Here is a 26,135-nt window from a genome sequence, read left to right on the forward strand (position 1 = left end):
TCCCAGCTCTGCCACTTGTCTGCTGTGTGGCCTTGGGTAAATCTGTCTCAGTTCCCTCATCTGAAAAATGGGGATTGAGACTGTGAGCGTCATGTGGGACAGGGACTGTATCCAACCCGATTTGCTGGTATCCACAACAGCGCTTAGTACAGAGCCTGGCACAAAGTACGCATTTAACCGATACCACAATTACCATCTCTGCCCACGGTCTCTGAACTGATATTCGCTGGAAGGGCACACAGGGACAGACTAGCACCAGTCATTTCATCTCCTTTCTCAAAACCTTGAGGACTGTAAATTCACCACTTGTTATTAAAGCAGAATAATCCTGAAATAAAGCTTTGTTTTTACTGCCAAGCTTTTGAACCAGAATAACACCTGTCAAACATTAACTTTTTCCAAACACATGTCCAAGCTTTTCTATGAACAGGTCAGGGAAAAAAAAAATCTATAAAAAAAAAAACATTAACTCTTGAGCTGCCGAATATCCCTCACATAAAAAACATGAAGAAGAAGAATACTGGTCATTCTTTAGGTGTCGTTAGGCATACACCCTCTCTCTCTACAAGAAACCTGACTTTAGAGTAGGCTCCATTCATTCTTCTGCGCTGTAAATCATACAGACCAGTTGTTAAATCATGATAAACACAAATCCAATAGCATTCTTGCCCCGAAGAAGAGAAGCAGCACCGGAAAGCACCGGGCCTGGAAGTTGGAAGGACGTGGGTTTGTTTTTGTTGTTGTTTTTTATGGTACTTGTTAGCAATGCTGCTTTCTGTTCTAATTCTGGCTCTGCCACTTATGTCCTATCTGATTAATTTGTATCTGCCCCAGTGTTTAGTATAGTGCCTGGCACAGAGTAAGCACTTAAATACCACCAAAAAAAAAAAGAGACATTGAAGGGCACCCATTTACCCCAAAAGTTCCAAACTACACCTGCCCCCCCAAACATGAACTCTCTCAGTGAAAAGAGATTCATTCTTTCATTCAATCATATTTATTGAGCGTTTACAGTGTGCAAAACACTGCACTAGGCACTTGGGAAAGTGCCATATAACAGACACATTCCTGCCCACAACAAGCTAACAGTCTAAAGGGGGAGACAGACATTACTACAAATAAATAAATTACAGACATATACAGATATATACATATGTGCTGTGGGATGGGAGGGTGGATGGATGAATGAAGGAGCAAGTAAGAGTGGCGCAGAAGGGAGTGGGAAAAGAGGAGAGGAGGGCTTTGTCAGGGAAGACTTCTTGGAGGAGATGGGCCTTCAATGAGGTTTGAAAGTGGGGGAGAGCAATTATCTGTCTGATATAAGGAAGGAGGGCATTCCAGGCCAGAGGAAGAATGTGGGCGAGAGGTCGGCGGCGAGATAGACGAGATGAAGGTTCAGTGAGAAGGTTAGCATTAGAGGAACGAAGTCTGTGGGCTGGGTTAGAGTAAGAGAGTAGCGAGGTGATGTATGAGGGGGCGAGGTGATTAAGTGCTTTAAAGCCAATAGTGAGGAGTTTTTGTTTGAAAAGAGGTCTTACTTTAGTCCCAGAAATTTCAAGGCTTGCCTGTCTATAAAAAGAATTCTAAATTACAATTGTTTCTGGGTGGGGTCTAAAACCAAGAAGAGGGATGAGGGCAGGATCTTTATAATCCAATCCTAGCCAGTCCTGTGACTCAAATCACTGACAGGGGAGTAGTACTAACAGTAGTTATTATGCACTTACTACATTCAAAACACTGTACTAGGTGGAGCCTAGTTTCTTTTCCTATCTCAGGAGCAGTTTCTCTTTCCCTCTCAGACCTAGCTCCTAAAATTTTCCACAGAGTTCCTTCTCGAGGCCTTTCTAGAACGAGAAGACCATTTGTGCTTGTCACGGGATTACATTCTTAGAGGCTCACTGTGAGTAAATCTTGAGAGCATCACCATTGACAATGGTATTTATTGAGCGATTATGGTGTGCGGAGCACTGTACTAAGTACTTGGGAGAGTAAAGTACAATCAATCAGTGGTATTTTCTGAGAAGCACTGTGGCCTCATGGATAAAGCACGGGCCCAGAAGTCAAAAGGACCTGGGTTCTAATCCCAGCTCCTCCATTTGTCTGCTGTGTGACCTTGGGCAAGTCTCTTAACTTCTCTGTGCCTCAGTTCCCTCATCTGTAAAATGAGGATTAAGACTGTGAGCCCTACCTGGGGCAAGGACTGTGTCCAAACCGCGATTTGCTTGTATCCTCCCCGGCAATTAGAGAAGTGCTTGGCACACAGTAAGCGCTTAACAAATACCAAAAATATTATTACTGAGTGCCTACTGTGTACAGAGTGCAAAGGCTTGGGAGAGAACAATCTAACAGAGTTGGTACAAACGTTCTCTGCCCACAACGAGTTTACAGTCTAGGGGAAGGGGTCTCAGTCCTAGTTCCTAGACTAGCGATCGAAAATGTGGGTTCCTCCACCCTTTCTCCAACTCACCCTCCTTTGGCCTTCTTTCTCCCCTCGCCTCCTCCCATATTTCCAAATCCTGGTCCAGACCCCATCTGTCACTATTACGGTATGTGTCAAGTGCTTATTATGTGCCGAAGACCGTTTCAAGCACTGGGTTAGATCCAAAGGTATCAGATTGGACACAGTCGCTGTCCCACGGGGGGCTCACAGACTAGGTAGGAGCGAGGAGGACTTAATCAATCAATCAATCATATTTATTGAGCGCTTACTGTGTGCAGAGGACTGTACTAAGCGCTTGGGAAGTACAAGCTGGTAACATATAGAGACAGTCCCTACCCAACAGTGGGCTCACAGTCTAGAAGGGGGAGACAGAGAACAAAACCAAACATACTAACAAAATAAAATAAATAGAATAGATAGGTACAAGTAAAATAAATAAATAAATAGAGTAATAAATAAATAGAGTAATCCCCATTTAATCCCTCCCCAATAACCACTCCTGCAGGAGGAAGCCAAAACCACGGTCAAAATGGCGATGGTTGGGGAAGAAGGGAAGATGACAGCATTGGCAGTATTCAGATAGTGGGAACCAGCCTCTCTCAGAAACCATTTCAAAAGATCTTTTCAGGAAGAAAAAGTTTAGCTACTTACACTGAACTGCATAGGAGGCAAGAACGACTGCGGAGTTAAGAGGGCATGTTAACCTGGAAGATATAAAAAAATATATCTATAAATCATGTAAGATATCAGTACATCACACGACAAATCCATCATGGATTTTCTAGGCTGTTAGCTCATTGTGGGCAGTAATCGTTTCTACCAACTCTATTATATTGTACTCTCCTAAGCACTTAGTATAGTGCTCTACACACAGTAAGAGCTCAATAAATACCACTGACTGACTGAATAAGGGTCTATCAAGAGTTTGCCCACATCCTGAATCACAATAAGAGAACCTGACAATAAATTCTCCACAATAAATGAGTGCTCTCGAATTGCAATAAATACATAAAGAATTTGCAGTTCTATAAACAAATACATTTTGAAACTCTTTCAAAATCTTTCAATTTTGAGACTCTTTCATTAAATGACACTGGAGAGAGACAACAGAAAAAGTTGGCCTAGCAGTGGTTGCCATGGGAACGGAATCCTAACTCAGAGGCTGGAAACTCGCAGTCTGGAAATGACCAGTTCAAGATGGCAGGAGATATATCTGTTGACCGTAGGGCCGTTTCTGGACATCTCTGAGCAGCTGACAACGGGCGCTACACTCTCTGCAGGGGTGAGGGGATGTCTCCAGAATGTAAGCTCACTGTGGCAGGGCACATCCTTAGCAACTCTGTTACACTGTACTCTCCCAAGTGTTTAGTACAGTGCTCTGCACATGGTAAGCACTCCCTAAATACCACTGATGTCTTTGGTGACACTCTGTGTCCATCCCCCATGCTGACTCCCAGCCAGCCAAACGAGTGGCAAGATGAAGCGCTTAGTACAGTACTCTGCACACAGTAGGCGCTCAATAAATACAACTGAATGAATGAATACCTGGCCCTCTGAAGGGACATTCCCAGAAGGATTCTCCAAATCTAAAAGACCCCAAAGTCCAAAATAAAATATTTTGAGGCTGCTGCCTTGGAGGCTTCTACTAACTTTCCCAGCTGCAGCTGAAAGAGCTGCCCAACTCATTTGTTCTTTAGTCTAGTCGTTCTTCGGTGAACTAAATCGAGCATTTCTCATTACCTTCCTTCACAAATATCCAGCTTCAGCTGCAGGAAATACAAATGCCTAGAAAAGCAAATTTGAACACAGTTCTTACTCCAGTTGAAATCGCCACAGGACAGTTTACAAGTCTTTAAACAAAGATAACCCTAAGAACCTTTTGTCCAAAGGACAACGCCAGTATCCACACAGCACTCCATTACGGGTCGGCCGTTTGTATAATTAATAAAAGATATGCAAACACACACACACACACACACACTGTCTGACTCCCCCTATTCTTGGAACAACCCTATCTACTACATGCCACATCTTTCAGGAAGCCCACCCAGAACCTCTAAGGATGCAGGGAATGGGCAGGGGAGATCAGACTCCCTTTTCTTTGTTTTTTGTTTGGTTTTTCAAAAATGCACTTGTTAAGGGCTTACTTTGTGCCAGGAACTGTGGTAAGCACTGGGGTAGATATCCGCTAAGCAGGTTGGACGCAGCCCATGTCCCACATGGGGCTCACAGTCTTCATCCCCACTGTACAGATGATGTAACTGAGGCACAGAGAAATGAAGTGACTTGCCCAGGGTCACCCAGAAGACAAGTGGCTGAGCCACGATTACAGCCCAGGTCCTTCGGACTCCCAAGCCTGTGCTCTAACCAGTAGGCCACACTGCTTCTCACCTTATTTCCACTACATTCCAGCCCCTCCATTCCTCTTCCAGTCCCTTTGCGTAGCCCTGATTTGCTCCTTTTATTCATCTCCCTCCCAGCCCCACAGCCCTTATGTACACACCTGCAACTTTATATTAATGCCTGTCTCCCCCTCTAGACGGTAAGCTTGTTGTGGGCAGGGAATGTGTCTGTTACATTGTATTCTCCCAAGTAAGCAGAGAGCGCTCGGTAAATACGGTGGACCTACTGACTGATTCTTTGGCATCCTGCATCTCAAAACTATGCCCCTTCCACCTAGGAAATCAGGGTTATTCTAAAGGATTCTTCAATTACTACAGAGGGAGTTTTTCCTTCCAGCAACAAGGCACGCTTTCACGGGGCATGATGGCATTACCAAATTAACAAAGCCTCCAATTACTTGGGGGAGTTGATCAGCAGTAATAAACTACTGTAAGCTCTAGACGGCAAGCTCGTTGTGGGCAGGAAATGTGTCCATTTATTGTTGCATTGTAATAATAATAATAATAATAATAATGGCATTTGTTGAGCGCTTACTATGTGCCAAGCACTGTTCTAAGCACTGGGGGGATACAGGGTGATCAGGCTGTCCCACGTGGGGCTCACAGTCTTAATCCCCATTTTACAGATGAGGTCACTGAGGTTCAGAGAAGTTAAGTGACTTGCCCAAGGTCACACAGCAGACACGTGGTGGAGCCGGGATTAGAACCCAAGAACTCTGATTCCCAAGCCCGTGCTCTTTCCACTGAGCCACTGTATTCTCCGAGGCACTCAGTACAGTGCTTTGCACATAGTAAGTGCTCAATGCGACTGAACTGAATTGCATAGTGATAAACTACATTATGCTCTACACTGCACGCTCACTGAGAGCAGAGAATGAGCCTCTCCCAAGCACTTAGTATAGTGCTCTGCACACAGTAAGCGTGCAATAAATACGACTGAACTGAATTGAACAGTGATAAACTGCTGTATGCACTACACTGCAAGCTCGTTGTGGGCAGGAAACGTGTCCATTTATTGTTGTATTATACTCTCCCAGGCGCTAAGTACAGTGCTTTGCACATAGTAAGTGCTCAATAAATATGACTGAACTGAATTGCACAGTCATAAACTACTCTATGCTCTACACTGCATGCTCGCTGAGAGCAGGGAATGAGTGTCTCCCAAGCGCTTAGTATAGTGCTCTGCACACAGTAAGCGCTCAGTAAATACCCGATGGATTCAAAAGCATTCTTCATTACTGCAGAGGGGGATTTTCCTTCCAGCATCAAGGAATGCCTTCACAGGCATAACCAAATTGAGAGAGCCTCCAATTACCGGGGGGATTTTATCAGTTGTGATAAAATCCTGCAAGCTCTAGACTGCAAGCTCGTTGTGGGCAGGGAAGATGCCTCTTACGTTTTTATATTGTACTCTCCTCAGCGCTTAGCACAGCGCTCTGCACAGAGTAAGATGGCAGCGGGATGAGACGCCGTCACACCAAGCCGCGTTTATCGGCTTTAAAGTCAACGGTGCATCGGGGTCCGTTGTTTGCAAGGGTGGTCCCTGGCCACTCTAGTTCTAACTAGATCCGTGACATCCATTCGTGGCCCCTCTTTACTTGAAATTCAACCCTTTAAGTGCATTTCGCTGTGGAAATGTACAGGCTTCAACCGCCCCAACTTTCTCCTGGTGATAACTTCGGGTGCTTAAATGTCATTCTTACATAATCTGGCTCGGTGATACTAAAAAGAGCAAGGGTGTCGTTTGATGAGAAACAATTTTTACGTTCTAGATGAGCATAAATCATCCAATTACCTGGTTTGCTCCTGCTGCAGTGTATTGGGATCGGGAATAAAAAAACGCACTCGGAAATGCAGGATACAGGGGAGGCCTCCTATGAGATTTTTAAAAGGGATATTAGAAATTTCTTTCACCGCGAGCCCGGAGGTTAATTTGGAAGAGCTCCCTCAAGATAAGCAGATCAGAAAGCAGACTCTTCTTTGAAGCGACTGCACTTGAGGGATCATTTAACCCTTTTCAGAGTTCTGACAGCCCTGCTGAAAAAAGCACATTGCGATTTCCCTCTCCCCTAGAGAGGAGATGCTTTTATAGAAGTATATTTAGAACGAGTTCACGAAAAGGTGTGTGGCCCCGCAATTTGATCATGCTTTGTGGAAATGAAATCCAAATTCATGGCTCCGCTTATTTTAATTGCACAAATGAGGTCCTCGATTTTGGCTTCGGGGCTCAGCTCCGATGTCATGGTAAATTCCCGGCATGGATAATTAACTCTGCAAAAACTGCATGCATTTGAATAGGTGTCATGGGCCCCCTCCAGAGCTGTTTAATCTGGACACCTGACTTTGTTTTTCCGAGGTCCCTTAGGGAACCTCGGATTATCCAGTCTGCGCTGGAAAAGACCCCAAATGGTGGCTTGAAACAATAATAATTATGGCATTTGTTAAGCGCTTACTATGTGCCAAGCACTGTTCTAAGTGCTGGGGTAGATACAGGGTAATCAGGTTGTCCCACGTGGGGCTCACAGTCCTAATCCCCATTTTACAGGTGAGGTAACTGAGGCACAAGGAAGTTAAGTGACTTGCCCAAGGTCACACTGCAGACAAATGGAGGAGCCGGGATTAGAACCAGGTTTGTAAACTCGATATGGTATGGTAATTGTACTCTGCCCAGTGCTTAGGACAGTGCTCGGCATATTATAAGCGCTCAATAAATACCACTGATTGATTGAAGCCTGTCCCCTCCCCACTCTCATCACCCCCATTAATACCCCTGCCCCTTTTATAATAATAATAATAATAATAATGATAATAATGGTATTTGTTAAGCGCTTACTATGTGCAAAGCACTGTTCTAAGCGCTAAGCAGTTACAAGGTTATCAGGTTGTCCCACGGGGGGGGGCTCACAGTTTTAATCCCCATTTTACAGATGAAGGGATTGAGGCCCAGAGAAGCGAAGTGACTTGCCCAAAGTCACACAGCTGGCAATTGGCAGAGCCGGCATTTGAACCCATGACCACTGCCTCCAAAGCCCATGCTCTTTCCATTGAGCCCCGCTGCTTCTCTACTACTAAGCTCAAAATGAGAGGTTGGCACTTTAAATCTGGTATCAGGAGAGCATTACTAATTCTAGTTAAAATAAAAAAAAAAAACTAGCAAGTTCATCATCTTCTGAAGTCGAACTTTACCAACCTTTAAGCTGCTTTCTGATTGGTTTACTTGACTCTAGCCATCTCTGTGGGATGAGAAAAATTCAGTTTTTACATTTATCGAAAGGAAAGAAAACATCAACTACAAATAGAACAAGTAAATCTTAATGCGTTACACTTACGGGGGAATCTACTGAATCTTCGCCATGTTGTAAACCGAAATATTCTTTCTCTGTCACAGCTAAATGGTTGTAGACCATATCCAGCAGAACTTGACCAGTGTCCTGTTTCTAGAGTAAAGAATATTTGTATGAGTCAACGCTGGATACTACTGAAATTTATGAAAATAACCTTCTGGAAAAGCCATCTGCAAAGCAGACATGTTAAGGAATAAGAAATGATAGACCCAGGGCTCGTGATGCTAGAAAACTAATTTGGGCAGCCTTGAAAATATCCGATCACAGAATTCCTGGAAGGCCTGCAATCAAATAGATTAAAAAAGGATCAGTGACCACCGACAATCACCTCCGGCCATTCCTGGAAATGTGTGGAGTTGGCTTGCGTGCTTTCTTTAGGCCTCATAAAGAAAATCAGGCAAAAGGAAAGCTCTAAAATGAGTTTTAAAACTCATAAGCACTTTTCCCCGTTACACACAGCCTGCATCTGGTTCCGGAAGTGAGAATCTGCACAGAGAATCCAGTCGTCTTAACATGTCCCCATTTCCTTGTCAGAATTGGGTTGACACAATTAGCTAATAGCTCTCCAAGAGTGGGGAAAAGTCATTTAGTGCAGGGATAGGAATCCAACCCACTGGGGCCAGGACGTTTAGATCATAAGTTTGTTGTGGCCAGGGAAAGTCTACCAACTCTCCCAAGTGCTTAGTACAGTGCTCTGCTCACTGTAAGTGCTCGAGAAATACGTTTGATTGACTAAATTCCTAAGAGCTTGGGATGGTATTGAGCTGAGATCAAAGAATTGGGAATGGGTGGATGGGTTGGTGTGTGGGGGGTGGGGGACGAGGGGAGAGGGGGCGAGAAAGGAACTCGGGGTGCTAGAAGCTGGATGAAAACTCTGAACCTCTACAGGCTCACTGCACTCAGAATTATCATCACTATTAGAGTCGTAGGACTGGAAGAGAGATGTTCAGCCATCACCTGCTCCAATCAACAGTATTTGTTCAGTGCTTACTGGGGGGCAGAGCACTGTACTAAGCGCTTGAGAAGAGAAGCAGCATGGCTCAATGGAAAAAGCACGGGCTTTGGAGTCGGAGGTCATGGGTTCAAATTCCGGCTCCACCACCTGTCAGCTGTGTGACTCTGGGCAAGTCACTTCGCTTCTCTGTGCCTCAGTTACCTCATCTGGAAAATGGGGATGAAGACTGTGAGCCCCACGTGGGACAACCTGTTCACCTTGTAACCTCCCCAGTGCTTAGAACAGTGCTTTGCACATAGTAAGCTCTTAATAAATGCTATCATTACTACTATTATTATTATTATTATTGAGAGAGGACTTCAACTGAGTTGGCAGACTTGTAGCCTGATCACAGTTATAACCTAGAGGGGGAGACAGACAATATACATACATATATCGAGCCAGGGATAGATATCTATATAGATCTATAGCTATCTATAGATCTATATCTATACATATATATATCGAGCCAGGGATGGATATCTATATCTACAGATATAGATATCCATCCCTGGCTCCAGGCACTTGGCAATTTCAGGCCAGACTGGTTCATGGTTTTTTTTTGTTTTCTTTCTTTCTTTCTCTCTCTCTCTCTCCCGCTTTGAAATGGTACTTGTCAAGAGCTTACTATGTGTCAAGAGCTTACTATGTGCCAGGCACTGAACCAAGCACTGAAAGTAGATACAGTTAATGGAGTTGGACAAAGTCCCTGTCCCAAATAGGGCTCACAGTCTTAATTCCCATTTTACAGATGAGGTAATGGAGGCCCAGAGAAGTGAAGCAACTTGCCCAAGGTCAGCCAGCAGACAAGTGGCAGGGCCGGGATTAGAACCCAGGTCCTTCTGACTCCCAGGCCTGAGAAATGAACAACCACCACCATGTGTGGGCTCTTTAAATGGTAATCGCCTCGATCTAAACCTGGTTATCACGAAGGTCAGATTCTCTCAGCACAGACCCAAGAGACTGGTACAAGGAATTTGTCACAGATCCAAATATGCTTGCTCTCGTTCTCTCCAACTCAGTTCTTCTAGTAACTTCTGCATCATAAAACTGCTAAGCACTCATGGAGTCGAGGCCCTCGAAAGGATGACACAGCATCGAATAGCCTTTAAAAGGAGGGGCGGGGAGGCTGGAATTAAGAAACACTCTGAGGACTCCACACCAAAATAAGACAGGAAATCTTGTGGTTTTCTTTCTGCCTGACCAATAGTGAGTTAGCCTTTGCCCAAGCCACTCCGTCCTACATGTCTGTTGTGAGATCTTGGGCAAGTCATCTCACTTCTCTGGACCTCAGTTTCCTTATTTGTAAAATGGGGATTAAGCCTGTGGGTCCTAAGTGGGACAGGGACTGTGTCCAACCCGATTATCTTGTCCCTAACTCTGTGCCTACAACAGTGCTCAGCACATAGTAAGAGCTTAACAAATACCACAATTATTATTATTGTTATTATTATTACTGACGTGAAAACAAATGGATACCTGACAAGAAGAAACACCTTTGAAAAAGAAACTGCTATATTCATTCATTGTCATATTTATTGAGCGTTTACTGTGTACAAAGCACTGTAGTAAGCACTTGGAAAGTACAATTCAGCAATAGAGACAATCCCTGTCCACAATGGCTTAGGTACCATTTTTCCTCTCTATTCTTCCAGAAGCCAGCACTTCTCTACTACACCGGACTCTCTCCAGACATCTTCCCAGCCATTCTTTAAAACCGCATTGCCCAGGTTGGCATTTTGGCATTTTCCATAATTCATTGAAAATCCACTGTGGTTTCTCTGAAGGCTAATTGAAGGCACATCTCCTCCAAGAGGCCTTCCCTGACTAAACCCTTATTTCCTCTTCTCCCACTTCCTTCTGCTCCCTTTATTCACCCCTCCCTCAGCCCCACAGCACTTATGTACACATGCAATTGTTTTTAATCTGTATTAATGCTCATCCCCTGCTCTAGACTGCAAGCTCCATGTGGGAAGGGAACAGTGTCTACCAACTCTGTTCTTCAGCACTTTCCCAGGGGCTTTGTACAGTGCTCTTCACACAGTAAGTGCTCAATAAATACACCTGGTTGATTTCCTCTGTAGGGAAGGGGCAGAGGGAATTAACCAGGGAGAAACGGGAAGAAGAGGCGCTTGGTGAGAGTGGTTTGAAGGGACCGGGTCGGGAATTGTTAGTTGGGGGATAGAGAAAAACAAAGAAGGAGGGAACAGGGGTAGATCGACTGAAAGGGGAGAAAGAAGGGGAAGAGGGAACAGAGGATGTGTGGGAAATAGGGAAGAATGAAATGGCCAGTGAGGGAGGGGGAGACACTGGATCTCCCTTATCTGCTGTGTGACCTTGGACAAGTCACTTAACTTCTCCATGCTTCAGTTCCCTCATCTGTAAAATGGGGATTAAGACCATGAGCCCCACGGGGGACAACCTGATTACCTTGTATCTACCCCAGAGCTTAGAAGGCTGCTTGACACCTAGTAATCACTTAACAAATACCATCTTCCATCATCAGTCGATCATATTTACGGAGCGCTTACAGTGTGCAGAGCACTGAGTACAATATAACAACAAACAGACCAACATCATCACAGGTAAGCTATGAATCAGTGAGCGCTCAGTTCATCATTCCGCACACAGCAAGCGCTCGGTAAATACCGCTGACGATGATGTACAGATAAGAGGAAGAGCACAGATAGAAGAGGATGACTGAAGAGTCTCTTCTGTATTCTCTCCTGGGTGAAAAGGTCTCCAATCCACGTCCAAACACAGGACAAAATTTCACTTCTCACCTTCTTCCTGCCTGGTCCCCATTTTTTTATGGTATTTGTTAAGCTCCTACTCTATGCCAAGCACTTTACTAAGCGCAAATATCCATAGAAGCCTCCATTCTATCCATTTTCAGATGGCTGAGACCTCCGGCACTTTCAGTCAAGAAAAAGAATCCGATCTCCACTTACGTTCACTTTGAAGCTCTGTACAGATCCATCCAGGAAGTGGATTCTACAGACAATCTCAGACCGAGTTTTCTCTTTCGGCAACTCTGAGGTTCGAATGTTATTGATTCTCCCGCCCAGAGCACGTAACCGGGAGTTCATAACTATCGCTGAATAACCTAAAAAACGTAAGAAATATTGGTTAAGTGCCAGAGGAAATGAGAAATTCTAAATGACTTTTTCACCTCTAGATAGAGCGATATATTAATGCCTGTCTCCCCTTCTAGACTGTAAGCTGGTTGTGGGCAGGGAATGTGTCTGTTATATTGTACTCTCCCAAGCACTTAGTATAGTGCTCTGTAGACAGAAAGCGCTCAATAAATACAACTGAATGAGTGAATGAGTAAATTTAAAAATAAAATTAATAGTATTTATTCAAAGAATACAGTTTGTAGACATGACCCCCGAGTTTAGGTCTATTACAGTCTAGGAGGGGAGACAAAGACTGAAATAACTGAATGAGAGGAGAATGAAGGAAAAGGGGTCATGAGCACGCTTTTGTGCTCAACCTACAGGACGGAAAGATATTTTTATGAGTGTTATGGGTGGCTGTGAATACATAAGTGGGTAGCTGGCACAGAAGGGCTGAGAAATGAAAATTGCAAGCTTGGTTAAACCTTCAACTTGATTCTGTAGATAAAACAAAAGTCAACTCCCGGTTTTTCGCAGTGATGAGAGGCAGGTGGATGATTGGAGTCGACAAAATCCAAAAGATTGGCCTGGGCTGTAGCGTCAACCTCCCTTTCTGCCCCCTGCCCATAGCAATTTCCAGAGCAGTTCATGAGCAGCTAAACAGTTTTCCTTCCCCTTCCCAATTCCTACAGACAATTAGGAAATGAAATACCCCATATGAGGACTGTAGTCGATCAGAGGTATTTTACTGAGCTTTTACTGTGTGCACAGCACTGCACAGAGTGCTTGGAAGAGCACAGCAGAGTTGACAAACCATCAGAGATGCGTAAATATACATAGAGAAGCAGCATGACCCTAGTGGATAGAAGACAGGCCTGGTTTCTAATTCCAGCTCTGCCCGCTGTGTGATCTTGGGCAAGCCACTTAACTTCTCTGCGTTTCTGTTACCTCATCAGTAAAATGGGGACTCAATCCTCGTCCCTCCAACTTACACTATGAGCCCCATGTGGGACAGAGACTGTGTCCAACCTGATTATCTTGTATCTATCCAAGTTCAACGGCGAGTGCTCAACACTTAGTAAGCGCTTAGTACCACAAAAAAGTAAAATACAATAGCAGTAAAAGGAGGAGACTCATTGCTCAGGCAGAACAAAAAATAATAATAATAATAACGATGATGCTTTTTATTAAGTACTTACTATTTGTCTAGCACTGTATTAAGTACTGGGGTAGATACAAGACAATCAGTTTAAACACAGTCCCTGTCCCACACGGGACTCACAGTCTAAACAGGAAGAGGGTCACGCTTTATTCCATTTTACAGATGAAGAAAATGGGGCACAGAGAAGTTAAGTTTCAAGCCCACGTGCTTCCTCCCCCGCTGCTCTGCTCTTCAGACAGAACCCCTCTGGGGCATTTCGAGAAGAAATGGAAAGAAATAAAATAAAAGGAAATCTTTCCTCCACTCCCTCAATCCAAAGGCTGACTCCGGATTATTATCGCTCGCTGAAGCTGTCTCGTAGCTTGTGGGCCCCCAAGGATGGGATGATGTCTGATTCCTACCCGCGTATTTCCCTCCAGCACTTAGAAGAGTGTTCTACATATAGTAAGCGCTCAGTAAATACTAGTGCTGTTACTCAAAACCCACCAGCTTCAGAATCCCTGGGGCCGAGAGGAAGAATTTCAATTTCCTCATCCAGTCCCGGGATAACTTCACAAAACAAGATCTCGTGTCTGCTTAACACTGACGGCGCTGGACGAAGATCAAGGGATTTCTGAACGAAGTAGGTGTCAAATTCAGGCAAGTGCACAACCAGAAGAAACATCTTCCTCCGTTTCTTTTTTCCCCAACAGGAAGATTAATTTTAAATCAAATAGTGGAGCTGCTTTATCAACACGCTTCAAGCCAACATTGTATGTCAGGGGGCTTAACGATATGTCAGTTTACGAAAAGCAACATGCAGCACAAAATAGAGAGGCAAGAGTAGCCTAATGGATAGAGCACTAAGCCTGGGAATCAGAAGGACCTGGGTTCTAATCCTGACTCCGCCACTTGTTGGCTGAGCAACCTCGGGCAAGTCATTGAACTTCCCTCGAGAAGCAGCCCGGCTTAGTGGAAAGAGCTTGGAAGTCGGAAGTCGTGGGTTCTAATCCTGCCTCCGCCACTTGCCAGCTGTGTGACTTTGGGCAAGTCATGTCACTTCTCTGTGCCTCAGTTACCTCATCTGTAAAATGGGGATTAAGACTGTGAGCCCCACATGGGACAACCTGATAACCTTGTATCTATAGCCCAACGCTTAGAACAGTGCTTGGCACATAGTAAGCGCTTAACACGTACCAAAACTATTATTCCCTGGGCCATGGTTACCTCATCTGTAAAATGGGGATTAAGACTGTGAGCCTTGGCTGGAACATGGCCTGTGTCCAATCTGATCGGCTTCTACTCCAGTACTCAGTACAGTGCCTGGCACACAGTAGACGCTTAAGGAAAGAAAAAAAGGACCTATTTAGCATTTTCAACAAGTGTGACTCACAACACATACCCCTATGAATTTACTGGAGCTCACTGCCTCCACTTTCCAGTTGCCTAGCTGTAAAATGACTTATCAGATCAAAGACAACGCCTCTATTCAATAAGGTGCCTTTACCACGTATTTATTTTTAAACAACTATCTTTAAATTGTGTCTTAAAACAATCTGATCCCTACAAGGATGGCCAACTGCCCCATTTCCTGAGCTGCCTGAATGGAAGAATTCAGGAACTCTATGGCTTCCTTTATAACCCACTCTGTGTTTCATGCTGTGGCTTGTTGAGAGCTGAGCCCTTAGAAATGCCCTCCTCATCTCCAAAAGTTGGAGCATTTGCTAAGGATTTTTGCAAGGCCCAATCGATCGTACTTATGGAGTGCTTACTACGTGCAGCGCTTGCGAGAGTACAACACAATATTACAGACACACTCCCTGCCCACCAGCTTACAGTCTAGAGGGAACAAACCAGTCGATAGTATTTATGGAAATCCCTATAATCCCCAGGACTTGTTTTATACGGGTCAGAGGATCAATCAATAGTATTTATTGAGCCCTTACTCTGTGCAGAGCAGTGTACGTACGGATGAGTAAGTAGACACATCCCCTGCCCACGAGGAGTTTACAATTAAGGCGGGGAATGGAATAAATCAGGAGAAGCAGCATGGGCCTAGTGGAAAGAGCACAGCCCTGGGAGTCCAAGGACCTGGGTTCTAATCCCGCCTCTGCCAACTGTTTGCTGAGTGACCCTGGGCAAGTCACTTAACCTCTCCGTGCCTCCACAGCTGTAAAATGGGGATTAAATCCTACTCCCTCCTATTTGGACTGTGAGGCCCATGTGGGACAGCGACTGTGTTCGGCCCGATAAACTCGTATCTATCCCAGTGCTTAGAAAAGTGCCTGGCATATAGTAAGCGCTTAAATACCATTAAAAAAATAGTGACAGAGCTGGGATTAGAACCCAGGTTTCTGATTCCTAGGCCCGTGCTCATTTCCTTAGGCCCTGCCGCTTCCCGTTTGAGAACTGCATTACTTTATTATCCACTCTAAGGCTCTCACATATTTGGGGGGTGTGCCCTTGATTAGGACAGTATTAAACATGACATCTACCAATTTACATGTCAGATAGAGAGGATTATTTAGATAATCTAATTTAGACATCTATTTAGATAGGATTATTAGATAATCTAATCCCCCACCACCACTTGTCTGCTGCGCTTGACCTCGGGTAAGTCGTTTCACTTCTCTTTGCCTCAATTACCGCACCTGTAAAATGGGGGTTGAGACTGTGAGCCCCACGCGGGACAGGGATTGTGTCCAACCTGATTTGCGTGTATCCACCCCAGGGCTTAGTACAGTGCCTCGTATGTAGGGTGCACTTAACAAATACCATAATTATTATTATAAACGCTAAAAAATGGGGGCTCCACAGATGCCCACGAACACACGGAAATCCAGACTTGAGAATCGGCTCTCACCTTTGCCCTCTAACATCTGCAACCTGGGGAGGTGGGAGGATTGTCTCATAAACTTTCCGGAGACTTAAGTCTTCAAAGACACTGAGCAACCCTCTGGGACATTGAAAAGCCGCTCTATTTGATGCAAAGTTCCAGCCTACAATCCCGCTCCAAGTTGGACTCGCCGATAAACACACAATATCTATTACAAGGCTAAAACAATGCCAGGAAATAGTTCAATTTAATATGCAGAGATATGCTCACTGGTTACTACTCAAGATAAATTGTTGGCTGAAAGGGAACGTGTCTACCAACTCTGTTATTCTGTACTCTCCCAAGTGCTTGGCGACACGTTCTGCACATGGAAAGGGCTCAAAAAATACCACTGACTGCAAAGTGGGTAGATCATCACTCGCAAAGGAAAACTGCTGTCGACGTCACGGCCAGGGAAGGGACGCTCTGAATATTGCTATGGCCGTGCCATGTGAATTTTACTGTGGAAATGCTTCTAAGAGATTCAGCGTAGCCGGTTACTTTATGAAAACTGCCTGCATTCCAAGAACCTCCTACTTAAAGAAACTGGTGTTTACACAATACGCCCGCAATCAGTCCCCACTTCATCTCTGGAGCTGAAGAACAAAGTCTATTCTGAGTTAGAAACATTTTTTTCTCCCTTCAATTAAAAGTGGGTTACTTAAGAAGATACATTTGGATCGAAAATAATTATCTCCATTAAAAAGCCAATTACCACAGAAAATAATAATAATAATGATGGCATTTATTAAGCGCTTACTATGTGCAAAGAACTGTTCTAAGCGCTGGGGAGGTTACAAGGTGATCAGGTTGTCCCACTGGGGGCTCACAGTCTTCATCCCCATTTTACAGATGAGGTAACTGAGGCACAGAGAAGTGAAGTGGCTTGCCTAAAGTCACACAGCTGACAATTGGCAGAGCTGGGATTTGAACCCATGATCTCTGACTCCAAAGCCCGGGCTCTTTCCACTGAGCCACGCTGCTTCTCAAGATGCTTCTCAAGATCATGCTGATGATGTTTCTCAAGAATGTCCTGGCATAACTAATGTAATTATATATACATACATATGTCTGTGTGTATATATATATTCATATATGTGTATATATATTCATATATATATTCATATATATACATATATATATATATATATATATATATATATATATATATATATGAATACACACACACACACACACACCCCCCATAGCAGACAAGTGGAAGAGCCAGGATTAGAACCCAGGTCCTTCTGACTTCAGGCCCGGGCTGTAGCCACTAGGCCACGTTGCTTATCTAAAACAACAACACCCAAAAAGGCGTGCTAAACAGAGTGTACAAAAAATATTTTTTGCAGGGGGATAACCCTCAAAAAATGGCTCTACCTTGTGGGAAGGGAATGTGCCGGTAGATGGTAATCTAACATCTGAACCACAAGTTCTTTGTGAGCAGGGAACGTGTCTACCAACCCTATGTTGTACTCTCCCAAGCGCTCAGTTCAGTGCTCTGCACACAGTAAGCGCTCAATAAATCCAGTCGATTGATTGGGTTCGAAAAGAGTTGAGGGGCGGAGGGGAAATCGGGAAAACCATCATTTTCTTCACCCCTAAGAAGGATAAACCAACACAGTAAGGCCCTTGAGGGGTCACATGGTTTAGCCAACAGGCATCACGCTTTCTGTGGTTAAGAGTCCAACCCTGCCTCATCGGTCACACAATTTCACAGAAATGCCAAAGACATTAGGAAACCGTCAGGTCACCGAGATGAGCTTTGGTTTCGATTTGGTCCAGAGGGAACGATAATAATGATAATCATGGTATTTGTTACGTGCTTACTAAGTGTCATGCGCTGTTCTAAGCCTCGGGGCCGATATGAGTTAATCGGGCCGGACACAGTCCTCGTCCCACGTGGGGCTCACGGCCTAAGTAAGAGGCAGCAGGGTTTAATCCCCGTTTTACAGTTGAGGAGACTGAGGCACAAAGAAGTGAAGTGACTTGCCCTGGGTCACGCAGTAAGCAGTCAGCAGAGCAGGGATTATAACACAGGCCCGTGCTCTTTCCACTAGGCCACGATGCTTCCCACAGAAGCAGAGAATTTGCGCCCAACATTTTGGAACTTTCATTCATTCATTCAATCGTATTTATTGAGCGCTTACTGTGGGCAGAGCACTGTACTAAGCACTTGGGAAGTACAAGTTGGCAACATAACATGTTGGCAACTTTATGATGCGCCCCTTTCTCCACTGTATTTACTTCTCCATCCACCTTGCCCGGGCTATGACTACAGAGAAGCAGTGTTGCTCAGTGGAAAGAGCCCAGGCTTTGGAGTCAGAGGTCATGGGTTCAAATCCCGGCTCCGCCACTTGTCAGCTGTGTGACTTTGGGCAAGTCACAACTTCTCTAGACCTCAGTTACCTCATCTGTAAAATGGGGAATGAAGACTTTGAGCCCCCCGTGGGGACAACCTGATCACCTCGTATCTTCCCCAGCGATTAGAACCGTGCTTTGCATACAGTAAAAGCTTAATAAATGCCATTATTATTATTATTACTGTGCTGGTTCCCCTGGTTCAAGTGGTTCTTTGGCTAAAACATAGTTCGCGCTCGAGTTGTTGTCCCTCCAACAAGCTCTTCAATCTTCGTTTACTCAATCAATGGTATTTATTGAGCACCTACTGTGCGCAGAGCACAGTACTCAATGCCTGGGAGAGTACAGTGCAACAGAGTGAGTACATACGTTCGCTTCCCACAACAAGCTTACAGTCTAGAGGAGTATTTAGTAAATAATAATGATAATAATGATAATTGTGGAATTTGTTTAGTGCTAATAATGAGCCAGATACTGTTCCCTTCCCCACAGCACCTGTATATATGTATATATGTTTGTACATATTTATTACTCTATTTATTTATTTATTTTACTTGTACATATCTATTCTATTTATTTTATTTTGTTAGTATGTTTGGTTTTGTTCTCTGTCTCCCCCTTTTAGACTGTGAGCCCACTGTTGGGTAGGGACTGTATATGTTGCCAATTTGTACTTTCCAAGCGCTTAGTACAGTGCTCTGCACACAGTAAGCGCTCAATAAATACGATTGATGATGATGATGGGGTAGATACAAGATAATCCGGCTGGACACAGTCCATGTTCCACGTGGGGCTCAATGACTTAATCCCCATTTAAAGGATGAGCTGACTGAGGCCCAGAGAAGTGAAGTGACTTGCCTACGGTCACCCGGCAGACAAATGTTGGAGTCAGGATTAGAACCCAGGTCCTTCTGGCTCTCTGGCCCGAACTCTATCCACTAGGCCACGCCGCTTCTCACACAGGTCTGTGATCTATTCCCAGAATGGAGCCAGGCAATTTCTGAACCACAGTTATCCAAGGAACACAGTGACCTCTCACTATCCCATAGAAACTTCGAAATGTCAAACAATTTGCTCACTCTGGATTCACTTTCTATTTTCGAGTTTCAGACCATATGGCACTTGTAAAAAAAGACAAGAGTAAGGCTTAGTACTAAGCGGAGAGCTTCAGGCTATTTTTCACGTTATCTGAGGGTCAACAAGTACCCTAGGAGCCCCAGGGAATTTCAGGAAAGGGATGATGTTTCTATAAAGAGGAACAGACACTTGAGTTGAGCATAATTATTCTTAAGCACTATTGTTATTATAAGCTACTGTATGAAACAACGCTTCCTTAAATGATCACTCCAGAGAAAACTTATGAAAGCTGATAGCACACAATGAAGCCGCTGAAACCTTTCACCCTCCCCAAAATACCCGATATCCGCAAGAGAATCTTTCCTTTTTTCGAAAAAGATTACGACGCAGCCCCCAAAGAAATCTCCTCCCACCATATTTCTAGTTCTAAATAAAAACTCCAATTTTCAGCAGCGTGGCTCGGTGGAAAGAGCCCGGGGTTTTGAGTCAGAGGTCATGAGTTTTCTTTTTTAGTGAGTTTTTTTTTTAATGTTTGGACTCCAGACACATCACTGGCCTGACCTTCAGTTCCTATAAGGGAAAGTTGGAGGAACTCATCTGTTGCGGTGTGGAAAGACAAAGAGAACAGCCATAGGATGGATTGGAATTAACTCCCCACAGCAGTGCAACCGTCATTATTAGTATTTATTTCTCATTTCACTATTAGCATCCCTAGAGTCCCTGACCATTTTCTTTTAAGTATCTTAACCATTAATACATTAAGTATTTTAATCATTCCCTTTCTAGACTGTGAGCCCACTGTTGGATAGGGACCGTCTCTATATGTTGCCAACTTGTACTTCCCAAGCGCTTAGTACAGTGCTCTGCACACAGTAAGCACCCAATAAATAGGATTGATTGATTGATGAGTTCAAATCCTGGCTCCACCACTTGTCAGCTGTGTGACTTTGGGCAAGTCACTTCCCTTCTCTGGGCCTCAGTTCCCTCATCTGTAAAATGGGGATGAAGACTGTGAGCCCCCAGTGGGACAACCTGATCACCTTGTAACCTCCCCAGCACTTAGAACAGTGCACTGTACATAGTAAGCACTTAATAAATGCCATCATTATTATTATTAGTTCCCTCATCTGTAAAATGGGGATGAAGACTGTGAGCCCCCAGTGGGACAACCTGATCACCTTGTAACCTCCCCAGTGCTTAAAACAGTGCATTGCACATAGTGAGCGCTTAATAAATGCCATCATTATTATTATTATGAGGCTTATGGTCCAAAAGCCTGATGAAGTGAAAGGCTCTTGAATTTGTTCACAGCTTGATTCCCTCAATCCGAAATATCCACCAACAAAGGACCACGCAGTTGGAAAGGGGAGAGATTGGAAAGGCAAAGGGGAGAAAACGCGGTGATGGTGAAGAACGAGTCGGGGCTGAGGGAGGTAGAAGGGAAAGAGGGTAGAACTAACTTCTCTGGGCCTCAGTTACTTTTTCTGTAAAATGGGGCACGGGTTGTGTCCCATCTTATCATCTCTGTATCAACCCCAGCGCTGAGTACAGTGCCTGGAACATAGTAAGCACCTTACACATACCTTTAAAAAATGATAATAATACTTAGTGACTGTCATTCCCTCCATACTGTAAGCTTTTTTTCAATGGCATGCTAAGCGCTTACTCTGTGTCAGGCCCTGTACTGAGCTCCGGGGTAGATGCAAAATAATCGGTTGAACACAGTCCCTGTCCCACCTAGGGATCACGGCCTAAATCCCCATTTTACAGATGAGGTAACAGAGAGGTTAAGCATTGGGCCCAAGGTCACACAGTAGACGGGTTGCAGGGTAGGATTAGAACCCAGATCCTCTGCCCCCTTGAAGGCAGAGATCCCGTCTACCAACCCAACTGTACTTTCCCAAGTACCTAGTAAAGTGTTTTCTACCCAGTAAGCACTCAGTCTTGTTTTATGGTATTTCTTAAGTGCTTCCTATGTGCCAGGTACTGTACTGAGTGCTGGGGGAGATTTAAGAAAATCAGGTTGGACATAGTATATGCCCCACATGGGGCTCACAATCCCCATTATACAGACTGATTAACTGAGGCACAGAGAAGTTAAATGACTTGCCCTTTATTGACTGATATTATGTGGCTTTTGTGTTTGCACCATATCTCGTTTTTACCCGCCTTTTGTCCCCAGTGCCTAGGAAAATATTCTGCACGTATTAAACACTGAATAAACATCACTATCACTCCTAGCAGTATTAGTATTTATTGAGCGCTTACTGTGGGCAGAATACTATACAAAGTGCTGTACTGACAGGCAGTGTGGCCTGGTGGACAGAGCACAGGCCTGGGTTCTGTTCCCAGCTCTGCCATATGTCTGCTGTATGACCTTGGGCAAGTCACTTCCATTTTCCGGGCCTCAGTTACCTCATCTGTAAAATAGGGCTTGAGACTATGCAATTTATTTCCATTAATGTCTGTTTCCCTTTTTATAATGTAAGCTCATCTGGGACAGGGAGTGTGTTACATTGTGCCCTCCCAAGCGCTCAGTACAGTGCTCTGCATACAGTAAGTGTTCAATAAATATGATTGACCGACTGAACCCCATGTGGGACATGGACTGTGTCCAACCTGATTAACCTCAGTGACTATCACATAGTAAATGCTTCACAAATACCACAAATTGGGGGGTTTGGAAGGGGCAATATACAGGTAACGTTGTTGGGTAGGGATTGTCTCTGTTGCTGAACTGTACTTTCCAAGCGTTTAGTACAGTGTTCTGCACGCATTCATTCAATCATATTTATTGAGCACTTACCGTGTGCAGAGCACTGCACTAAGCGTTGGGAAGTACAAGTTGGCAACATATAGACTGTGAGCCCACTGTTGGGTAGGGACTGTCTCTATATGTTGCCAATCTGTACTTCCCAAGTGCTTTGTACAGTGCTCTGCACACAGTAAGCGCTCAACAAATACGATTAATGATATAGAGACGGCCCCTACCCAACAATGGGCTCACAGTCTAGAAGACACACAGTAAGCGCTCAATAATCAATCAATCAATCGTATTTATTGAGCACTTACTGTGTGCACAGCACTGTACTAAGCGCTTGGGAAGTCCAAGTTGGCAACATATAGAGACGGTCCCTACCCAACAGTGGGTTCACAGTCTAAAAGGGGAAGACAGAGAACAAAAGCAAACATACTAACAAAATAAAATAGAATAGATATGTACACGTAAAATAAATAGAGTAATAAATATGTACAAACATATATACATATATACAGATATATAAATGATTGAATGAATTAATTGGACACAGTCCCTGCCTTGGGACGCTGATTTTTCCAACTGGTTTGTATTCAAAGACCTGTCTTAGTCTCCTGAAGGGTTTGCGGGCTCCTGTCTTTTATGAACTGATTAGTTACTTGGTTTTTTCCTTGCAGATTGTTGATTTTGTAACTCATTGTTATTTCCTGTATTTCCCGGCTACTGTTTATCTCCATTTAGATTGTGAGCCCCTAGTGCGGCTCCCCAGGCTAATCTGTTTACTTTGCAATTACTCCTGCATTTAGCATGGTATTTCAGCATATAGGAAGTGTTTCATAAATACCATTACTAATATCAGTCAGGGAGTTATAGCTGAGAGAGAACACCAGATGATTTACGACCGAGGAAAAAGACACGCAACCGGTTCTAACAAGGGAATGGGAGGCCGGAAAAGTGAGTGAATGAGGGTATCATCATCATCAATCGTATTTATTGAGCGCTTACTGTGTGCAGAGCACTGGACTAAGCGCTTGGGAAGTACAAGTTGGCAACATATGGAGACGGTGCCTACCCAGCAGTGGGCTCAGTCTAAAAGGGGGAGACAGAGAACAAAACCAAACATACTAACAAAATAAAATAAATAGAATAGATATGTACAAAATAGAGTAATAAATATGTACAAAACATATATACATATATACAGGTGCAGTGGGGAAGGGAAAGAGGTAAGATGGGGGGGATGGAGAGGGGGACGAGGGGTATAAATTGTGGAGCAGTGCTTTAGTACAGTGCTTTGCACACAGTAAGCGCTCAATAAATATGACTGATTGATTGATTGGAGCCCGGAATAAAAATAATAACGCTGGAGAGACAACACTTGAACAGCTATTTAGCCTGGCTGGTTATCAGTGGCTCTTGCTGAGCGCTTACCCTGTGTACAGCTGTGTGACAGGAGTTGGGGAGAGAACAGTATCCTCACCCCCAGTGCTTAGCACACAGTGGGGGCTCAACTGAAACCACTGAATGAAAGGTAATTCCATCCAAAGACCTTGGGGAATCAATCCATCAATCAATCGTATTTATTGAGCCCTGACTGTGTGCAGAGCACTGTACTAAGCGCTTGGGAAGTACAAGTTGGCAACATATAGAGACAGTCCTTACCCAACAGCGGGTTCACAGTCTCAAAGGGACACCAAGAAAACAGCATAAAACGGCACCGATCATCATCATCAATCGTATTTATTGAGCGCTTACTGTGTGCAGAGCACTGTACTAAGCGCTTGGGAAGTACAAATTGGCAACATATAGAGACAGTCCCTACCCAACAGTGGGCTCACACCAGAAACAGTCACGGATAACTTCAACAGGCCACAGGGCAGAATATTCATTCATTCATTCAATCATATTCATTGAGCGCTTACTGCGTGCAGCGCACTGTACTAAGCGCTTGGGAAGTACAAATGGGCAACATATAGAGACAGTCCCTACCCAACAACGGGCAGAATATATTTTCAGCCGCACCTCCAGGCGTCTCAGACGCGTCCCCGACGAACCCAAATAATAATGATCACCGTGGCATTTGGGCGCTCCACTATCTGCCAAGCACTGTACTAAGCGCTGGGAAAGGTGCAAGATAATCCGGTCCCACGTGCCGCTCGCAATCTCATTTGGAGGGAGCACAGGTCCTGAACCCCCATTTTGCAGATGAGGGAACTGAAGCCCAGAGAAGCGACTCGCCCAAGGCCACACGGCAGGCAGGCGGAGTTTGATTTCCACTGCCGACTCACCCTGGCGGGCTCCTCGCCCCAGGAGGACTGAAGCTTTGTCAAGGCAAGAGAAGCTTTGTCAGTGGCTCAGTGGAAAGAGCACCGGTTTTGGAGTCAGAGGTCACGGTTTCAAATCCCGGCTCTGCCAATTGTCGGCTGTGTGACTTTGGGCAAATCACTTCACTTCTCTGGGCCTCAGTTCCTTCATCTGTAAAATGGGGATTAAGTCTGTGAGCCCCCCGTGGGACAACCTGATCACCTTGTAACCTCCCCAGTGCTTAGAACAGTACTTTGCACATAGTAAGTGCTTATAAATGCCATTATTATTATTATTATTAAGGCAAAGAATGCTTCTTTCCTGTTGGGTTTGACAAGAGGACGAGCGAGTCGTATTTTGAGGTTGGTATTAATTAGCAAAAGAGGGGATTCCTCACAGTAAATGGGGCCACCTCTGCACTGGTCCCTGACAAATAGGTGCACACTGACATTATCACACTGTGTCACAGATCTAATATTTGCTGTCCCTACAAAGTATCAAGTCCCCTGGAGCGAATGCAGATAAAGAGCATCTGTCACTTCGTTGGTTTTTGTGTCCCTAATATTTCTTTCTCGGGAAGTGCCGCGAGATATCCGGGAGGAAGGCCGAGGTCCGCAGGAGATTTATGGGAACATTTAAAAGATTTGCCATCCATTTTCTCGACGGTATTTATTGAGCGCTTACTGTGCACAGACGACTGTACTTCAGCGCTTGGGAGGATCGAATATTTTGCTTTAAATATTGAAAATTGTAATGGTAGTCGACATGTTCCCTTGCCTACAAGGAGCTTACGGTCTAGAGGGGGAGACATTAAATAGATATTAAAATACGTGTTTACCTCCAATGGGTGACAGGTGGAAATAGATATTGAATGGGTATTAAAACAGGCGTTCCCCTGCAATTGTCTATGGGGGAGATAGATATTTAAAAAGATATTAAAATAGGCGTTCACCCCCAGTAGATCGCTGACCTTCTACGATATTTTTATTTGTGACAGTGGACAGTTTCTTACCCTTCTCTTAGCTCCTTGCAGTGAGCCCAAACAATCTACTAATGCTTACTAATTTGGAGATGACTTGAAGCATCAAAGCCTAGTGGAAGTCAGTGTGATTTAGTGGAAAGAGCACGGGCTTGGGGGTCAGAGGGTGTGGGTTTTAATCCTGGTTTCACCACTTGTCTGCTGTGTGACCCTGGGCAAGTCACTTCACTTCTCTGGGCCTCGGTTACCTCAGCTGTAAAATGGGGGTTAAAAGTGTGAGCCCCACGTGGGACAACCTGATTCTACTCTGGGTCTACCCCAGTGCTTGGCATATAGTAAGC

At 44.4% G+C, this 26,135-nt stretch overlaps 1 protein-coding gene across 2 annotated transcripts in view; it reads right to left on the reverse strand.

The window, feature by feature from the left end:
* PTPN3 (protein tyrosine phosphatase non-receptor type 3) overlaps positions 1-26,135 on the reverse strand; it is a 134,119-nt gene that overhangs the window by 56,292 nt on the left and 51,692 nt on the right. The window contains exons 2-7 of one of the 2 annotated variants that reach the window (XM_038770236.1): positions 12,132-12,286; positions 8,172-8,279; positions 8,033-8,075; positions 6,638-6,716; positions 4,181-4,225; positions 3,092-3,144 (exon numbers count right to left, since the gene is read on the reverse strand). In XM_038770236.1, the coding sequence (XP_038626164.1) occupies positions 3,092-3,144; positions 4,181-4,225; positions 6,638-6,716; positions 8,033-8,075; positions 8,172-8,279; positions 12,132-12,286 (483 nt within the window). Of the gene's footprint in view, positions 1-3,091; positions 3,145-4,180; positions 4,226-4,587; positions 4,602-6,637; positions 6,717-8,032; positions 8,076-8,171; positions 8,280-12,131; positions 12,287-26,135 lie in introns of those variants that run through there. The other variant, XM_038770237.1, reaches the window with a different exon arrangement.

The sequence above is a fragment of the Tachyglossus aculeatus genome, chromosome X3 (genome assembly GCF_015852505.1).
Source record: "Tachyglossus aculeatus isolate mTacAcu1 chromosome X3, mTacAcu1.pri, whole genome shotgun sequence".
Lineage (NCBI taxonomy): Eukaryota > Metazoa > Chordata > Mammalia > Monotremata > Tachyglossidae > Tachyglossus > Tachyglossus aculeatus.